At 35.7% G+C, this 21151-nt stretch overlaps 1 protein-coding gene across 2 annotated transcripts in view; it reads left to right on the top strand.

The window, feature by feature from the left end:
* Window positions 1–21151, top strand: part of ABCB7 (ATP binding cassette subfamily B member 7) — a 135907-nt gene that overhangs the window by 52693 nt on the left and 62063 nt on the right. For both annotated transcript variants that reach the window (XM_040467212.1, XM_040467211.1), the window contains exons 2-3: window positions 7465–7542; window positions 9701–9787. In XM_040467212.1, the coding sequence (XP_040323146.1) occupies window positions 7465–7542; window positions 9701–9787 (165 nt within the window). The remainder of the gene's footprint in view (window positions 1–7464; window positions 7543–9700; window positions 9788–21151) is intronic.

Raw genomic sequence — 21151 nt, 5'->3', positions numbered from 1 at the left:
AAATAAATAAATGTTGAAAAAAAAATTAAAAAAAATAAAAAAATAAACTGCTGGTTCTATGCTGTGCCTTTGCTGGGTTATTTTTTATGCTGGCTCTTTAAGGGTAGGCACTCAGTTTCCTATGGCCCTCTGGCTCTCCTGGAGCTAAGCCCGTTTTATAAAGTACCGAGTTTATCCCCACTGATTGTAAAAAGCTCCACTCGCTTTCTTTTTTTAATTTTTTTTTTTCAACGTTTATTTATTTTTGGGAGAGAGACAGAGCATGAACGGGGGAGGGGCAGAGAGAGAGGGAGACACAGAATCGGAAACAGGCTCCAGGCTCTGAGCCATCAGCCCAGAGCCCGACGCGGGGCTCGAACTCACGGAGCGCGAGATCGTGACCTGGCTGAAGTCGGACGCTTAACCGACTGCGCCACCCAGGCGACCCGCTCCACTCGCTTTCAAAGCAAAATGTTATGGGGATTTGTCTTCCCAGTGAGGGTGACCTGTGCCTGTGGTACCCATTGTATGTTCTGATCCTCTCATTTCTCTGGGCTACTGGTGTCCATCGTTTTTGTGGTTGGTCTCACCAAAGGTTTGGTTCTCAACTGCATCTCTGTCCCTCCTACCCTTTTTGATATGGCCTTCTCTCTAAGATTTAAGATTAACTGCAGAAAGTGTGTTCTGCCAGTCTTTGGGTCATTTTCAGAGTTCATGTCACAGGTGTAGCTGTTTTTGTGTGTCCGTGGGATGAGGTGAGCCCAGGATCTTCCTGCTTTGCCATTTTCCCAATAGTTGAAACCATATCATTTTTCATCTTTTCAAATTAGTGTTTTTGGCTTCTTTGGGTAAATACCCAGTAGTGGCATTACTGGATGATATGGTATTTCTATTTTTAATTGTTTTAAGACTCTCCACTAGTTTCCACAGTGGTTGTGCCAATTTATATCAAAAAAGTTGTTGGTCTCCTCTCTTGTTCTGAGATTCCTGTAATGCAGATGTTATTATGCTTGATGATGTTGCACTGTTCCCTTAGCTTTTTCTCATTTTTATTATTGTTTACTTTTTTTTGCACTTCCACTTCGTTACTTTCCATTATCCTGTCTAGTAGATTGATGATTCTCTCTTCATCCTCAAATATGTTCTTGATTCCCTGTAGTGTATTTTTTGCTTCAGTTATTGAATTCTTTAGCTCTGAGTGGTTCTTTTTACATTTTCATTCTTTTTGTTGAAGTTCTCAATGTGTTTATCCACTCTTTTTCTTTTAATTTTAATGTTTATTTATTTATTTATTAGAGACAGAAACAGAGTGTGAGCAGGGGGAGGGGCAGAGAGAGAGTGGGAGACACAGATTCCGAAGCAAACTCCAGGCTCTGAGCTGTCAGCACAGAGCCCCATGTGGGGCTTGAAGTCATAAGTCATGACCTTAGCTGAAGTCGGATGCTTAACCGACCGAGCCACCCAGGCGCCCCTGTGTTTATCCACTCTTTTCTCAAGTCCAATGAGTATCTTTATGGCCATTACTTTGAATTATTTATCAGGCATATTGCTTATCTCCATTTAATTTAACCTTTATGCTGTGATTTTGCCTTGTTCTTTAATTTGGGAAATATTCCTGTTTTCTCTGGGGTGGGGCATGCAATGCTAGCAAGGTAAATGAAGATTGTTAGTGCTAGCTCTTGCAAACATTCAGCTTTCTAGGTTGGGAGAGGGGAAGAGAAATTGCACATGCCAGCACTTTTGTTCCTAGAGAAATCTGCAGATCATTTCCTCTCTAGCACACATTCTAAGATTAATCAGTAAATCTTCACTTATACCTCAGATGCTTTTTTAAACTGCTGCTTCTGTGTTGTGCCTCAGGCCACAGTTATTTAGTATGCTGGCTCTTTAAGGGTAGGGACTGGGTTTCCTATCACCCTCAGTCCTCCTAGAGTTATGCCCTGTTGATATTCAAAGCCAGACTTTATGGGGATTTGGGTTCCCATTGAGGGGGATGCCCTAGTGATCTGATCCTCTCCTTCTCCGTGCTTGTGATGTCCCTCCCAGTTGTGGTTAGTTGTGTAGGAGGTATAGTTCCCAACCATGTCTCCACACGTTTTACCTTTTTCTATGTGGCCTTCACAATTAGCCATGGAAGGTCTGTTCTGTCAGTCTTCAGATCATTGTCACAGCACATAGATGTAACTATGTCTGTGGGACAAGTTGAGCTCAGGATCCTCCTACTCTGTCATTTTCCCTGAGTGTAATTGAAACGGTATTTTAGGTGGAGGGACTAGCTCTCAAAAGAAGTTAACCCATTATGTGACCATTATTTTTACTTTTGTAGTGGAAGATTTATTTAAAATTTTTTTAACGTTTATTTATTATCAAGAGACAGAGAGAGACAGAGCATGAGCATGGGAGGGGCAGAGAGAGGGGGGGACACAGAATCCGAAGCAGGCTTCAGGCTCTGAGCTGTCAGCACAGAGCCCGACACAGGGCTCGAACTCACAAACCGCGAGATCATGGCCTGAGCCAAAGTTGGATGCTTAACTGACTGAGCTACCCAGGCGCCCCTGTAGTGGAAGATATTTTAAATAATCAATGCTGATTCTGAGGAACAGGAAAGAGATAACATAGAGGAGCATGTTAGAGCTTTCTTTTTATCTGTTATTTCTTAGGCTGGATACTGACTATACCTGTGTTCATTTTCTTGTTTCTTAACTTTTTATATACTTGAAACAGTTTGTAATTTTAACAATGCTATCTTAGTACTAGAAGTTCAATTTGAGCACAAACATGTTAAAATTATTCACCTTGAATCCTGATGCTTATGTGACAAAATTGTGTGATTTTAAAAGTTTAGGGGTGCCTGGGAAGCTCAGTTGGTTAAGCATTTGACTCTTGATTTTGGCCTCAGGTCATAATCTCTCAGTTCATGAGGTTGACTCCTATGTCAGGCACCACACTGGGCATGGAGCCTGATTAAGATTCTTTCTCCCTCTGCCCCTCCCGCACTTACACTCCCTCTCTCTAAAATAATAATAATAATAATAATAATAATAATAAATTAATTAAAAATTTAAAAGAAGTTTAAAGTGATAACTGGTAATTCTGAAGAGGTTTATAGATACTTTGAAGGGCTTATATTTTATGGTAGGTTGTTTTAAGCTTGACCAACATCACTTCAGAATGTATATTTTGCTGTTAAGTGTATTACCCACATTCATCTGTTAGCTATTGGTCACATATAAGCCATCATTTTGGGAGAGGAAAGAAGGTGGATAGTCATTTACTTGAGATAACTGGGTAGATTTTGAAAGTCAAAGAAGATTAAATTGTATATGAATGTGCAAACATGTGCAAGATCTTCCTTGATGTCTAGTTACTTGAGCTGGGAGGTTATGTAAAATAGGAAGTTTAGAAGTAAAGATTGTGTGAGATATGAGTATGGAAAAAGTCAGTGAGGGGAACAATTGAGTTAAGCCCTAGAAAGGCACCATGACAGTGGATGCCTTATGGAGTTTGAGGATACATGGAGTCATGTAGTAGCTCGGGTTTGACAAGTCAGTGTGCAAACGGTCATCACTATTGTTGAAATTTTTATAATTCAGGAATATCCATAAGCAGGAATGTAATACTGTTCAATACATTTTGGAAAACAACTGAGTTAATTTTCTCAATAATTTGGCTAGCTCTTTTGTATATGAAAGTTAGTTTTTGGTTGATCTGACTTTTTTTTCTGTTTCACAGTGTACAACATTAGCATTCATATTAAGATATGAATTCATTTGTTCAATGTATTTATAGCTTAGGGAAATCCTAAGTATTACCTGCCATTTGGGAGAGATTTGACCTAAGAAGCACATTTTTTCCTCACCAAATTGATGGTGCACTTCAGAAGGATGTGTGTTCGTTTTATAGATGTCTCTGGTATTAACGTGGAGAGGTTCTTTATTCTGCCTGCTTTCAGCTCGACTTTTCGAACATTATCAAAACAAAATTGTTGGCCCAAGGAATCTTTCGTTGGAGTCCATTGTCTTGTTACATAGAGGTGTTTCGCAAAACTGATCTTGGGACCACTGTCTAAATTTAGCATTGTGATTAAGGCTAAAGAGGGAACATATGCAAGGTAGAACATAATGAAATACAGTAAAGGGGGTTAGTAAATGGAGGAATGTTTGAAGAGTGCATAAAAGCCATTTAAGAAAGAATTGGGGTTGAAGACTTTGAAGGCTTTAGAAAAAAAAAAGAAAGATTAAAAAGAGGGAAAAAAATACAATTTGACACTTTCAATAAGTAATATAATTTACTTTCACACATTTTATATTTTATCTTTTTAGGCATGTATAAAAGCATAATCATCTCTGTAACATTGGCTATGGTTTGGTATTTATGTATATTTGTGAGCAATAAAAGAAATGTTTTTAAGGTTATTCCTAGTTATCTTATTCTCATGGTGCAGTTGTAAATGTTTTCTTAATTTCTATTTCTGTTACTTCATTATTAGAAGTAGAAGTTCATAGAAATGCAACAGAGTTCTGTGTATTAATTTTATATTCTGTGACTTTACTGAATTTATCAGTTCTAGTTATTTTTTGATGCTTTGGAGTTTTTAATATATCCTGTCATCTGCAGATAGTGAAATTTTTTTCCTTCCTTACCATTATGGATGCTTTATTTATATTCTTTTTGTTGTCTAATTGCTGTGGCTAGGACTTCTAAAACTATGTTGAATAAAAGTGATGAGAGTAGATACCCTTGTCTTGTTCCTCATTTTAGAGGAAAAGCTCTCAGTGTTTTACCAATGAGTATGATATTAACTTTGGGCTTTTCATATATGTCATTTATCATGTTGAGGTATGTTTTCTTTAAACTTTCTTTGTTGAGAGTTTTTATCATGAATGGATGTGATCCTTTGTCAAATGCTTTTTCTGCATTTATTAAGATGATCATAGGTTTTTTTTTATCCTTTTTCTTGTTGATGTGATGTATCTTGTTGATTGATGTATGAATATTGAACCACCCTTGAATCCCTGGAATAAATCCCACTTGATCGTGGTGAACAATACTTTTAATGTATTATTGGATTTGCTTTCCTTAGAGGATTTTTACATCTATGTTCATCAGAGATATTGGTCTGTAGTTTTCTTTTTTATGTTTGTCTTTATCTCGTTTTGGTATCAGGGTAATGCTGGTCTCATAGAATGAATTTGAAAGCTTTCCTTTCTTTTCTATTTGTATGAATAGTTTGAGAATAGGTATTAATTTTTATGAATAGTTTGAGAATAGGTATTAACTCTGCTTTAAATGTTTGGTAGAATTTGCCTGTGAAACCATCTGGTCCTGGGCTTTTACTTGTTGGGAGTTTTTGGATTACTGATACAATTTCCTTGCTTGTAATTAGTCTTCAAATTTTTTATTTCTTATTGATGCAGTTTTAGAAGGATATATGTTTCTAGGAACTTAACTATTTTTTCTACTTTGCCAAGTTATTGGCATGTAATTTTTCATACTATTCTCTTGTTATCATTTGTATTTCTGTGCTGTCGGTTGTTATTTCTCCTCCTTCAGTTCTGATTTTATTTATTTGAGTCATCTCTTTTTTTTTTATGAGTCTGGGTCAAGGTTTATCAATTTTATTTATTTTCTCAAACATCCAACTCCTGGTTTGTGTTCTATTGTTTTAGTCTCTATTTCCTTTATTTCTTGTGTAATTTTTTATCATGTACTGCCTCTACTTTTTTGGGGCTTTTCATGTTCTTCTTTTTGTAGCTCCTTTAGGTGTAAGGTTAGGTGGTTTATTTGAGATATTTCTTGTTTCTTGAAGTAGGCCTCTATTGCTAGAAACTTCCCCCTTACAGCCTTCCTGCATCCCAAAGGTTTTTTACTGTTGTGTTTTCATTTATCTCCATGCATTTTTTGATTTCCTCTTTGATTTCTTGATTGAGTCATTCATTGTTTAGTACCATGTTATTTAGCCTTCATGTATGTGTTGTTTCCAGATTATCCTTCCTACTGATTTCTAGGTTCATACTGTTGTGGTCAGAAAACATGCATGATATGACTTTCTTTTCAAATTTATTGAGACTTGTTTTGTGGCCTAATATGTGATTTGTCCTGGAAAATGTTCCATGTGTACTTTAAGAGAATGTGTATTATGCTCTTTTTGGATGGAATTTTTTTGAATATATATTATATATATCACGTGGGAAACCACATAAGGCTTTCAGCTGATTTTTCAGCAGAAGTGTTGCAGTCTGGAAGGAAGTGGCATATATTTAAAGTGCTGAAAGGAAAAAAAGTCTGCAACCAAGAATACCCAGCAAGGTTATCATTCAGAATAGGAGAGATAAAGTGTTTCCCAGATAAACAAAAGTTAAAGGAGTTCATAACCCTTACAGCAGCCTTCAAGAAAAATTAAAGGGAATTCTTTGAATAGAAAGAAAAGGCCATACTTAGGAGTAAGAAAATTATGAAAGGAAAAAATTCATAGGTAAATGCAAACATAAAATAGAAATAGTAGATTAATAACTTATAAAACCAGTATGGAGGTTAAAGTACAAAAACATTAAAATCAATTATATATTCAAAAATCAGTCAAGAGGTTCACAAAATATAAGAATATAAAGTATAGTATCATATACATAAAACATGGGGGTGGTAAAAAAAAATTGAGTGCTTTTAGAATGGGTTCCATCTTCAGTGACCACCAACTGAATATAGACTGCTGCACACTTTAGATGGTATATATGAACCTAATGGTAACCACAAACCCCAAACCTATAGTAAATACACAAAAAATAAAGAGAAAGGAATCCAAGCATAACACTAAAGAAAGCCATCCAACCACAATTTAAGACAGCAAGAGAAGAAAGGAAGAGAGAACTGCAAAAACAACTGTAAAACAAGTGACATAATGGCAGTAGGTACATACCTGTTAATAATTGATTTAAATGTAAATGGACTGCTTCAATTAAAAGACAAAAGGTGACTGAATTGACAAAATTGTAAGACTGTATGCTTCCTATAAGAGACTCCATTCAGACCTAAATATATACAGATTGATAGTGAAGGTATGGAAAAAGTTTATCATGCAAATGGAAGTGAAAAGAAAGCTGGGGTAGCAGTACTTACAAAATACACTTTAAAATAAAGAGGGTAACAAAATACAAAGTAGGACATGATAATAAAAGGAATAATGCAGAATGAGAATACAACAATTATAAATACCTATGCAACCAACATGGGAGCACCTAAATATATAAAGCAACTGGTCTAAGACATAAAGGAAGAAATTGATAGTAATATAATAACAGTAGGGAGCATTAACACCCAACTTACATCAATGGATAGATCATCCATTCAGAAAATCAACAAGAAAATAGTAAATTTCAATGACATTTTAGACCAGATGGATGTAACAGCTGTATACAGGAGAATAGAGGAAATCTCTTAATATTAATTATTTACTCTGAAAGTTCTTCCTTTTTTTCTCTTCTGTAGATCCCAGAGTCATTAAGACATACTACATGGCAGAGACTGGGAAAAGGCAACTTAAGACAGATACTACATGTTACCAGGGTAAGATTAAGCAGATACTTCTATATATAACTCAGAAAAGTGTGCATTTCTTTGAGCATTTTCAAATTTATACTATATATTTTGTATTTCTCAATTCCTCTTTTCATTTTTTTCTAAATAGAAAGATGAATAAGAAATTATGTTTTTGCTCATAGAAATAGGGATAGATATCTTGATTATTTTTTCACTCCTGGAAAGATCTGTCAGAATCTCTTGAGATCAGTGCCAGCTACAGTAACATTTTCAGAATGCTTTTTATAAATGTAATATCAGCTTGTTGACCTTAAAATTATCCTGGTAATTTGTATCTGATGTATGGAATGCTATAAGATTTTCAAATGAGTGAAAGCCCTTTACCTTAGAAGATGTTCAGGGACTCTTTGCTTATTAGAGCCTGATGCTTAGTTTACTTGTTGATAAAAGTTATTTTTCATTGTTAATATAAGTGAAAGACAACTTCAAAATTTCTCAGTGTTCTGAAATTATACAGGCAATTCTCCAAGATGAGAAAGGTTGGAAAATTAGAAGACAGTCTAAACCCTGAGTACTACGTTTATTATTTCTAACAGTTATTTGCCTTTAAAGTACAAGGCATTGTTCTAATTTATGCAGAGGCTGTAAAAGTGAATAACATTTCAATCTTTTGCTTTGTCGAAGACCTTATTATCTTCTGTGGTATTCATCAGAGTGCTTGATATAATTTGTTACTCAGTCTTTTAGATGGAAAAAAATGTCACAGAGACATTATCACACTAAAATTTGTATTTTGATGTTTTCCCTTTAAAAATGCTTTAGGATTGTTGATCCAAGAATCAGTAACCCATTTATGGCAATTATTTTTTGTTCTCAACTGGTGCAAATAGGAAGACACTTTTGGTTTTTGTGATTCCATTTTCATAGCTTGACCCAAAGCTCATACTATTATGATTTAGCACTGATACACATTTGTGTTTATAAAGTACTGTGTCCTTCATTAATTCATTAATTATTGATTATTATGGCTACTGAAGAAGCATTATTATATGTATTTATTTCATTAAGTATGTTTTAACTGAGGAAAACTTTAAATATTGGTAAGCTTAAATTTTGAGCCTAATCTTTACTGTCTTAGTAACTTTATATTTCTCAAATAATTTAACTTCTATATTTCTCTAACCTAAGAATCAGTCTTAAGACCTATTTTAGAAATTTGTAGTAGGCAAGATGTTGCATGTTTTCGAGGCTAGTTGAGAGATTTATAGATAGCTCTGTTTTATAAGCTAATCCATTAAGCATTGAAATCTACCCTGCCCACATACAAGACACTGTGGTATAAGCCATGGGAGATACAAGGATAAAAGAGACTGGCTTAATTTCAAGAAACTTACCATGTAATAGGAAAGACACAACATGCATGCATATTACTATAGCATAAGATAGACAGTAAGCATTAAAAATACATATATAGGGGCACCTGGGTGGCTCAGTTGGTTAAGTGTCCAACTTCAGCTCAGGTCATGGTCTCACAGTCCGTGAGTACAAGCCCCATGTCAGGCTCTGTGCTGTCAGTTCAAAGCCTTGAGCCTGCTTCAGATTCCGTGCCTCCCTCTCTCTCTACCCCTCCCCCACTCATGTTCTGTCTCTATCAAAAAATGAATAAACGTTAAAAAAAATTTTTTTAAATACTCATATATATGTGTATATATATACACACGTGTATATATGAGAAAGAATAAGGAAAAGAATCAGTTATATAAAATGAACTATATTATAAAGCAAAAATGTATACATGTGGAAAACAAGTGGGATATAATTAGTTAACCCTAGGATATTCTTTGCCAATGATAGAGTAACAGATTACATAGTACTATGGTAGCAAATGATAATGAGAAAGCTGGTATAAATCAAATAGAAGTGTAATATAAGTCAAAGTTCTTAAACATTAATTTCAAAAGCTCTTTAGAGAAAGTAATTCTGAATGGATATTAGTTATATTTCAGTATCTTTGTGTAAGTGTATTGTAAGCTAATCGTGAAGGTGTTTTGCTTTGTTATGCTAGGTTAAAAGCTATGCCTATGAATTTGTATGTGATACATTCATTAGATTAGGCTAAGTCAGAGTTTTAAAGATCTGAAATTCTGTAATAGCTAATGGATGACTTGGTATCATCTTCAACTAGGCTCTCCAGGCATGGCCACTGATAGAAAAGAGGACATGTTGGCATGGTCATGCAGGAGGAGGACTCCACACAGACCCAAAAGAAGGGGTAAGAGTGAATAACAGTAACTACAAATTCTTATACATACCGTATTTGCGCAGAATGCGCCTGTGCATGCGCGCGCACACACACACACACACACACACACACACACACATATTCAAGATTATTATCTTCCGGAGTATTTTGATTGACTCTTACTACCACAGGTTTTCTAATGCAAAACCTTATGAATTGACCATGGTTATATGGCTGAGACTTTCTTGGGCTTAAAACAAACAAAAAATAACATGATTGACTAAAAAAACAAAAAAGTTATCAACCTAAATATTTTATTTATTCACTTAAAATAGCATTGGTTGATGTTATTTGTTATATAATCCAGCCTTATAAATAAATAGGTAAATTAGATTTAGCACTTAGAAGCAATTTGTGTGTGTGTGTGTGTGTGTGTGCTGTGGTTAACATTTCCCCTTCTGTACACTTAGTTTAGAAAGATCCTAGAATGTCCCCTAGCTTCCTGATGAATCTTCCATCTACCTGATCTATTCATTTAATTATCCATATTCTTTTTTCATATTTTTTTTAAAGTTCTTATTTTAATTCCTGTTAGTTAATATATAGTGTTATATTATTTTCAGGTATATAATATAGTAATTCAACATTTCCATATATCACTCAGTGCTCATCACAACAAGCAAGTGTACTCCTTAATCCCTCCCCATCACCTATTTAACCCATTCCCCACCCCTTCCATCTGGTAACCATCAGATTGTTCTCTGCAATTAAGGGTCTGTTTCCTCTTTTGTCTCTCTCTGTTGTTTTCCCCTTTGCTTGTTTGTTTTGTTTCTTAAATTCTACATATGAATGAAATCATATGGGTATTTGTCGTTCTCTGATTGACTCATTTTGGTAAGCATTATATTCTCAGGTTCCATCCATGTTGTTACAAATGGCAAGACTTCATTCTTTTTGATGGCTGAATAATATTCCTGTGTGTGTGTGTGTGTGTGTGTGTGTGTGTGTGTGTGTGTGTGTATGTATTCATCAATCAGTGGACACTTGGGTTGCTTCCATATCTTGGCTATTGTAAATAATGCTGCTATGAACATAGGGGTGCATGTATCCCTTTGAATTAGATTCTTGTATTCTTTGTGTAAATACCCAGTTGTGTGATTGCTGGATCTTAAGGTAGTTCTATTTTTAACTTTTTGAGGAACCTCCATACTGTTTTCCACAGTGGGCTGTACCACTTGGATGTTCTTAACACTACTAACAAAAATAATAATGCTGCTCAGGAGGTATTTAAATAATCTGTTTATCCAATCTCTGTAGTAAAGGGGATTATGGAAAAACAGTGGTGGTTTCACTATTTGGAAGCTCTTGTTTTTAAAATGGATAAATTAGAGGGTTGATGGGGGTTGGAGGGAGGGCAAAGTGGGTGATGGGCATTGAGAAGGGTAGCACTGGGTGTTGTATGGAAACCAATTTGACAATAAATTTCATATTAAAAAATAGATAAATTAACAAATTATTTGTTTTATAATAGAATCTTCAGATTTTTGAAGAATTTCAGTGCTATACTCCTGCATTTAAACTTTTTTTTAATGTGCTTCTTTTGAAGAATGAGTTAGTTTACTAATTAGGTAATTCTGTGCTGATAATAACATGAGTAATGAAGAACTTAAAATAAGGACTACTTTCCAGACTTTGCTTGACATACTCTTTTTTTATGTTTGAAGCAGATCCACATTGGATATAGTCAGAAGCTAGTAGTATTACAAGAGAGATGAACATGTACTAGAGCAATCAGAGAGCTTTGGTATAAAACTTGATATAATCAGGAGTGGAACAACAGCTTGGAGTATTAAAAAATTGGAGTCCTGGGGAGATAATGGAATAACAAATCTCCAGGCTTGTTCAACTGAATGGACACTTAGACCAATGGACAAGAATACTTGGATGACATGGAGAGGCTGTTTTCTAGCTCTTATTTTATACATCATCAAGTAGCCTTATGATCCTCATCTCATTTTTCCAATTGACTTCCCTTGGGATAGGGAATTAACTGACTGGCCAATGTGAATATCAGTCAGCTTGTTATTTTTTTATTATACATTATTAAGTTGACTGTTGAGTATAAATATATCTCATATGTACCATAAGCCATTTTAGGACCTTTTCACTCTAGTATCAGACTAATAGAGTATAGAAAACAAACCTTAAGGTACAGAGAAATTAATAATAATAGAGCTTTTCCTGATAATAGATCTTTCATCTCCCATCTATAAACTTATTGTATACTTATATTCCCAGTAATATTGGAGAAATTCTTCAGTTACCCTCTCAATTTTTCCATTAGACATCTGCTCAACTTGCTTGTCTTTTTGTTGCATCCACATGACTCCTGAAACAGAATGCTACAGGCACCAGTGACAGTCACAAAAAAGTTTATTGCAATGAGAGGCAGGAATATTGGAGAAGTTCTTCAGTTACCCTCTCAATTTTTCCACTAGACATCTGCTCAACTTGCTTGTCTTTTTGTTGCGTCCACATGACTCCTGAAACTGAATGCTGCGGCACCAGTGACAGTCACAACAAAGTTTATTGCAATGAGAGGCAAGGCCGACCAATCGGGACCGACACTCTTGACCAGAGTGTGGCCTCGAACAGCCGGGGTACAGAGTTTTTATAGCCGACCACATCATCTCATCATCACCTGGGAACAGAACAAAGAAATAGTTCCCAGATGGGGGTGGAAACAGTTCAGACCTTCTGCCATTAAGCCGCAACCAGTTGACCTCCTTGACCCTGCCTCTGGCCCACTTTTTCAAAGTTCTCAACATGTCCTTGCCCCAATCCAAACACCAATCCAGTTGATTTCCCTCGAACTTTTGTTCCCTTGATTGATAGGACAAGGCTGTTATCTCTTAACCTACAGTGTCGAAACAAAGCTGTTATTTCCCAAGGCTACAGGTTAGCCCTACACTGCAATTTATTTTTTTTTTATTTTTTTTTTATTTTTTTTTGTTTTTTTTATTTATATATGAAATTTATTGTCAAATTGGTTTCCATACAACACCCAGTGCTCATCCCAAAAGGTGCCCTCCTCAATACCCATCACCCACCCTCTCCTCCCTCCCACCCCCTATCAACCCTTAGTTTGTTCTCAGTTCTCAACAGTCTCTTATGCTTTGGCTCTCTCCCACTCTAACCTCTTTTTTTTTTTTCCCTTCCCCTCCCCCATGGGTTCCTGTTAAGTTTCTCAGGATCCACATAAGAGTGAAACCATATGGTATCTGTCTTTCTCTGTATGGCTTATTTCACTTAGCATCACACTCTCCAGTTCCATCCACGTTGCTACAAAAGGCCATATTTCATTTTTTCTCATTGCCACGTAGTATTCCATAGTGTATATAAACCACAATTTCTTTATCCATTCATCAGTTGATGGACATTTAGGCTCTTTCCATAATTTGGCTATTGTTGAGAGTGCTGCTATGAACATTGGGGTACAAGTGCCCCTATGCATCAGTACTCCTGTGTCCCTTGGATAAATTCCTAGCAGCCTACACTGCAATTTAACCCTTACATTTTGACCTAGCTTTTATTAAGCCACTGTTATTTATAACAGTATTGAAGTAGTGATTGAATTTATTCCTTTAATTGCAGTTACTTACCTTTAGCATGGATTGAAGAGATAGTTCTCTTCTCTGGACAGTTTGCTTATCTATGAAATTGTGGGCATTTCCACATTATTTGCTGCTTAATTGGTTCTTTAGGGAAAAAGCATTCAGTCTGTAGCACACATTTATACAAAACAAATTGCATCCAAAATTTTTAGTGTATATTTTATTCTTCCTCACCACAAACTTTGCCCCTAAGTAGTTTCTTTATAAACTAGTCCCTTGATCTAGGATTAGAACATTTCTTGCTATTAGAATTCAGGAATATGATTTTTTTCTTGAAGTAATCTCTACACCCAACGTGGAGCTCGAACTCACAACCCCAAGATCAAGAGTCATGTGCTCTACTGACTGAGCCAGCCAGGAACCCCTGAATTTAGCAATGTCTTTAAAACTAGAATTCTTAGATAAATCCCATATCAGTTAAAGAAAAGGTGACTCTGTTACCTTTATCAAAAGTTCATTTTCTTTTTTCTTACTCTTTTATTTTCTTATAGAAGTCCATTAGGCTACACACCCTTGGAAGCAATGGACTCTTGGTGGAAAAAATTGTTCTTGAATCAGTGCTTGATAACCTTTTCTAGTAAAAGATATGAAGTTACTGACCTGAGAAGCAAAGCATACATGTAGCTTATTAATATGAAGTTTTCTTTAATATCTTAAAATTCTACCCAGTGAGTTGCTTCAGATGTGTTTTAATTTATTTTCCTTTTTGTGCCCTGCTCACATAGTTATTAGCTATAGGTATTCATTTACAGCGCTTATGGCTGTGAGTGACTACATCTCTCCCTCAGGTCACACTATTGAATTTAGCACTGATCCATATAAACATAATATGACTCAATAAACTATTGAGTCATATGCACCCAATTTTATTTATGCATCTGTTTTTGGCTCACCATGCTGTGATTGTGCTGTTTCAGCTCCCTGTGCACAAGTAGGTATTCCTTTCATTATTTCTTTTTGTCTGCCTAGCCTCATAAGGCTTATGAAGCTCTGTATTAGTATCAAATAAGTAAATATTTAAAAATATTTAAAGATCTGGGGGCACCTGGGTGGCTCAGTTGGTTAAGCTTCCAATTTCGGCTCAGGTCATGATCTCACGGTTCGTGGGTTCAAGCCCCGCATCGGGCTCTGTGCTGACAGCTCAGAGCCTGGAGCCTGCTTCTGATTCTGTCTCCCTCTCTCTCTGCCCCTCCCCTGCTCACACTGTCTCTCTCTGTCTCTCAAAAATACATAAATATTAAAAAATTTAAATATTTAAAGATCTGTCACTTAGATTATTAAAATGATTTAATAAATCAAGTAATAGCTATGCCTTCTGAATATTAATGACAATGTGTCCTCATGTGTTTAAGAATAGATAATTTATTAATTGAATAAATATTTATTGAGTGTTGTTTCTGGCATCATCTCTTTTTGTAGCAGCTATTTTTTTTTATGTTGGCCCACCTTATTTTCAGTTACTTTCATCTCCTCTTTAACAGCTCTCTGATGTTCCTAAGTATTTTCTTCCAAACTCATTTTGTTATCATACAGAGATCTTAGCCCATTTACATTCCTTCTTACATTACTTTTGTGTTTTTTTTTTCCTGAATCCAATTGATTTCCTTTAGTATGGCAAGCTAATTCCAGTACATAGTTGAGACCTCTGTAAAAACTTTTATTCCTCATACTATAACATAGTACTAGTTTTAATGGGGCTTAAAATGTCAGTTCCATATTTTAAATTTGAGGCTATTTATATTTAGCTTTAGCAAGAAGGCAGCATTGTATATATTGTTACTTAGCAAAGAGGAAAGTAGATTCACTCCTACTTTTGTAGGCCTTCTAATGATATTTCTAAAGCATTCAAATTTAGAGAGCTTTTGTTATCATAATATGTCATCACAGTTATGTTTTTCTTTTGACCATTTATTTATTATTTTTGAGAGACAGAAAGAGATAGAGCGCAAGCAGGGAAGGGGCAGAAAGAGATGGAGACACAGAATCAGAAGCAGGCTCCAGACTCTGAGCAGTCAGCACACAGCCCAATCCGGGGCTCCAACCCAAGAACTATGAGATCGTGATCTGAGCTGAAGTCGGTCACTTTAGCTACCCAGGTGTCCCACAGTTATGTTTTTAAAATAACTTTTAAATTCTATTTATTTTGAAAATGATAAACAGAAAAGTGAAAGAAATTTATGTGTTCTGTTTATGTGTAAGTGAGGCTTAAATAAAAATTATGATTTCAACCACTGGCTACTTCAGGAATTTTTACCCCTGCAAAAGAACTTCCTTTCCTTAAATCATTGTTTGTTTGTTTTCCTATACTGTGATTACTCCTTACACAGTATGTTTTCAAATAAGCCAATTTCTTGTTATCCTCATTAACCATTTCCTATATTTTCTACCCTTTCTTTAAGAATGTGATCTTAAAAGGGTATGTATACTATTTGTGTTTCTTAGTCTGAAATGAAAAGGTAAGTTGATGTGAAGGTGATTTTGAATTCAGTCTCAAGCTTGTGGCTTTAGATAACCCTTTTGTCTTTTAGGATTACCATTGTGTATCCAATATATGAATTATGGCTGTTCACAGTATGGTGATTGTGGTGATTTTGAAATGTGATATATGATCTTTCAGGATCTGTATTGAGACCTCCCCATGTTATTTTATTTTACTCTTGTACAGCCGGAATGAGTTGGTTTAAAATTCTTTAAAACTGTGCCTCAGCCTCTGAAATTCCTTTTTGATTTAGCCTCCACTTATAAAAAAGACGTTTTTCAAACTTTATAGTGTATCTACTGTATAACTTAAGTCATGTACTTTATAGCTGAATGGACTCATAATGCATGATTACACAACTTCAGAACCCATTTTGTTAAATGAAATGGTGACATTTTATGCACTATTAAGCCAACTAGAATAATTTTCTTGCTCTTAGCCATAACTTCTGTGTCGTAATTGAAAAATTTTGGGATCTGTTGTAGATGGTTTTGACAGGAGAGAGTGTTTCTAAAGATATGCAGAAGCAGGGCCTTTTTGTCATTATTCCATCAAGAAAAATAAGATAAAACCTGTGAAATGGGAAAGTGGTTGAAATGCCTCAATTTGAGTTATAATGCATTAAATTATATTTATTTAGTAATAGTTCAATTGAAAAAGTGACTTTTAAAATTAATAGCCTATTCCCATTTAAAAATACCTTACTGGTTATGAGAACATATGTGAGTATATGTGTGTATAAAATAAAACATTAAGAACTGTATTTTCAGCATTTCATATTTTTGCCAACTTATATATATATATATTTAAAGTTTATTTATTTGACGGAGAGTGAGTGGGAGAGGGAGAGACAGAAGTGGAGGGAGAGAGAGAGAGAGAGAAAGAGAGAGAGAATTCTAAGCACCACCTTTTATCTTTAAAGCAGCCAGGAAGGTAGTCCTGTTTTTAGTACAATATGAACAGTTTTATTTCTGTTGCTCTTTACTCAGTAAACAGACTGAGAAATCACTGAGAAAGAGACTAGAAAAATAGTTTGCTGAGTTTGGGGGGCAATAACCGTAATATAAAACTACCCTGAATAATATAATGTGTTGTCCTGGGTTTCTTATATGTTGGCAGTTTCCCCCCATTCCTTGCTGTGTGTGTACATTTACTTGAAATTGGGTAACTTTCCTCCCACAAAATGAACTGATTTTTTTCTTATTCTATATGAACTACAGAAAATACAAGCAAGCAAAAAGAATATAAAAAATCATCAGTGATTCCATCTACTCACAGCTACTTATTTTAACACTTTGGGGGAATTGCTTTCAGACCCATTTGTATGCATGTGTAAACTCATACACACGTCACTTTTTTAACATGAAAAATAAGTTTTGTGCTCTGCTTTTTTCACTTCACATTTTTCTGTGTCACTACATATATTTCTCAATGGCTACAGTTTGTTTTATACATTCACTATAATTTGTTTACACAGTTCTCCATTATTGGTCATTTAGGCTGCTTCCAACTTTTTTCCTATTAAAACTGCATGAGAATAAATATCCTTAATAGCTAAGTTTTTCATTCTTTTATTCAATAGATACATGTTGAGTACCTACTGTATGTCAGGCACTATGTTTGGTATTGAGTTACAACAGTGAGCACCAAACACAAAGTGGCTACTCATATGGAATTTAAATTCTAACAGGAGAGCAGATATTAATCAAATCACTTCTATATATGTAGTTTATAACTAAAATGGATGCTCTGGAAGAGAGGAATACTCCAGTGTGAAAGAATATAGCCAAGGATCCTGAGTGGGTTTAGGGAAGGCCTCATGAAGAAGAGCTGCTTGAGTTGGCAGTTAACTAATTAGAAGAGATTGGGGAGTGGGTTGGTGTTGTACAGAGGGAGATTATTTCAGACAGAATGAGTGATATCGTGCAAATGCCTTTTGGCAGGAGGAATTATAGCATATTTGAGGAACTAAAAGAAAAGAAAGCTAGTATGGCATGAACACTGAAAGCAGTCAGGAGCCAAGCCAAGCAGACCCTCACAAGCCACGTTATGGACTTTGATCTTTAAGAGCAATAGGATGCAGTTGAAGGGCTTTAAACTGGGAGTAATATCTGATTGCAGGGTGAACTAATTGAATAGGGAGCAGAATAGATGCAGAGAAATCAGATAGGAGATGGTTACAGTGGTTTAGGTGAGAGAATTTGATAGCTTGGATTAGGTTGGTAGTGAAAATAGATTCAAGAAATTTTTATAAAGTAAATTTGATTCAACTTAGAGAATATTCTTAAGTATTTTTTAAAGCATAAGTTTCCAGAAATGGAATTCATGACACAAAGGGCAAATGATTTTAAAAGCTGATGGTGGGTATCAAATGCTTTCTGAAAAGATTGTTTCAGTGTACTCCCCCAGTAACAGTGTGTCAGAGTACCCATTTCAATACAGCTTCACCAGCAATGAGCATCAACTTTTTTTTAAATATCTATTCCAGAAATGGAGTAGATACTTCAGTTTTTAAAATGGAGATTATTTTGCCAACGATAATAACATAGTAGCTTTGGAACATATATGTATTGATCTTATTTTGGCTTTAAGAGTGTGGTTTTGATTTTTTTTTTTTTTTTTTTTAAAAAAAATTTTTTTTTTTTACATTTATTTCATTTTGTGAGACAGAGACAGAGTACAAGTGGGGGAGGGGCAGAGAGAATGAGACACAGAATCCCAGGCAGGCTCCAGGCTCCGAGCCCTCAGCACAGAGCCCGACGGGGGTTTGAAACCACAAACCATGAGTTTATTACTTGAGCCGAAGTTGGGCACTTAACCGACTGAGCCACCAAGGCACCCCTGGTTTTGATTCTTAATATTCTGTCTCCAGAAGCTGAAACTACATATTTCATGGGAATGTTGCCTCAGGAACTTGAGAGAAAGAAAAATGTGAGATGATTTAGTAATGAGATTAAGCATGATTAGAACATTGTGTTTTTGTTGAAATTTTTAATAACCCAACCTTTGTTCTATATAGTTAATACCAAGACTCCTACTTTCCTAAACTTTGCTTTATAACTCGACTTTATCATGAGTTTTCACTGAGGGCTGCAAACTGTATTAAATAAACATATTGATAAAGAGCCCAAAATATAGAGGTTTTAACCACAAAGATGGAACTATTGAAATATTTCTTAAATTTTGTATAATGCATTGATAGCTTAATAGATGAGAAATAAACGTATAGTACAAGTCCCTTTGCCTCCAATGAATACCTTTTTGGCAATATGAGGATGGCTGTAGGTGGAAGTAAAAACTTAAGGATATAAGTAGCTTTTTATTTTTTTTGTTTTTTTTATTTTTCAATATATGAAATTTATTGTCAAATTGGTTTCCATACAACACCCAGTGCTCATCCCAAAAGGTGCCCTTCTCAATACCCATCACCCACCCTCCCCATCAACCCTCAGTTTGTTCTCAGTTTTTAAGAGTCTCTTATGCTTTGGCTCTCTCCCACTCTAACCTCTTTTTTTTTCCCTTCCCCTCCCCCATAGACTTCTGTTAAGTTTCTCAGGATCCACATAAGAGTGAAAACATATGGTATATGTCTTTCTCTGTATGGCTTATTTCACTTAGCATCACTCTCCAGTTCCATCCACGTGCTACAAAAGGGCCATATTTCATTCTTTCTCATTGCCATGTAGTACTCCATTGTGTATATAAACCACAATTTCTTTATCCATTCATCAGTTGATGGACAATTAGGCTCTTTCCATAATTTGGCTATTGTTGAGAGTGCTGCTATGAACATTGGGGTACAAGTGCCCCTATGCATCAGTACTCCTGTATCCCTTGGGTAAATTCCTAGCAGTGCTACTGCTGGGTCATAGGGTAGGTCTATTTTTAATTTTTTGAGGAACCTCCACACTGTTTCCCGGAGTGGCTACACCAATTTCCATTCCCACCAACAGTGCAAGAGGGTTCCCGTTTCTCACATCCTCTCCAGCATCTAGAGTCTCCTGATTTGTTCATTTTGGCCACTCTGACTGGCCTGAGGTGGTGTCTGAGTGTGGTTTTGATTTGTATTTCCCTGATAAGGAGCGATGTGGAGCATCTTTTCATGTGCCTGTTGGCCATCCGGATGTCTTCTTTAGAGAAGTGTCTATTCATGTTTTCTGCCCATTTCTTACTGGGTTATTTGTTTTTCGTGTGTGGAGTTTGGTGAGCTCTTTATAGATTTTGGATCCTAGCCCTTTGTCTGATATGTCATTTGCAAATATCTTTTCGAATTCCGTTGGATGCCTTTTAGTTTTGTTGATTGTTTCCTTTGCTGTGCAGAAGCTTTTTATATTCATAAGATCCCAATAATTCACTTTTACTTTTAATTCCCTTGCCTTTGGGGATGTGTCGAGTAAGAGATTGCTACGGCTGAGGTCAGAGAGGTCTTTTCCTGCTTTCTCCTCTAGGGTTTTCATGGTTTCCTGTGTCACATTCAGGTCCTTTATCCATTTTGAGTTTATTTTTGTGAATGGTGTGAGAAAGTGGTCTAGTTTCAACCTTCTGCATGTTGCTGTCCAGTTCTCCCAGCACCATTTGTTAAAGAGACTGTCTTTTTTCCATTGGATGTTCTTTCCTGCTTTGTCAAAGATGAGTTGGCCATACGTTTGTGGGTCTAGTTCTGGGGTTTCTATTCTATTCCATTGGTCTATGTGTCTGTTTTTGTGCCAACACCATGCTGTCTTGATGATGACAGCTTTGTAGTAGAGGCTAAAGTCTGGGATTGTGATGCCTCCTGCTTTGGTCTTCTTCTTCAAAATTACTTTGGCTATTCGGGGCCTTTTGTGGTTCCATATGAATTTTAGGATTGCTTGTTCTAGTTTCGAGAAGAATGCTGGTGCAATTTTGATTGGGATTGCATTGAATGTGTAGATAGCTTTGGGTAGTATTGACATTTTGACAATATTTATTCTTCCAATCCATGAGCAGGGAATGTCTTTCCATTTCTTTAAATCTTCTTCAATTACCTTCATAAGCTTTCTATAGTTTTCAGCATACAGATCCTTTACATCTTTGGTTAGATTTATTCCTAGGTATTTTATGCTTCTTGGTGCAATTGTGAATGGGATCAGTTTCCTTATTTGTCTTTCTGTTACTTCATTGTTAGTGTATAAGAATGCAACTGATTTCTGTACATGGATTTTGTATCCTGCAACTTTGCTGAATTCATGTATCAGTTCTAGCAGACTTTTGGTGGAGTCT

Source organism: Herpailurus yagouaroundi, unplaced genomic scaffold (genome assembly GCF_014898765.1).
Source record: "Herpailurus yagouaroundi ecotype Mexico unplaced genomic scaffold, PumYag 67375, whole genome shotgun sequence".
NCBI lineage: Eukaryota > Metazoa > Chordata > Mammalia > Carnivora > Felidae > Herpailurus > Herpailurus yagouaroundi.
Note: the sequence above shows the minus strand (reverse complement) of the source record. Positions and strands in the feature narration are given on the sequence as shown.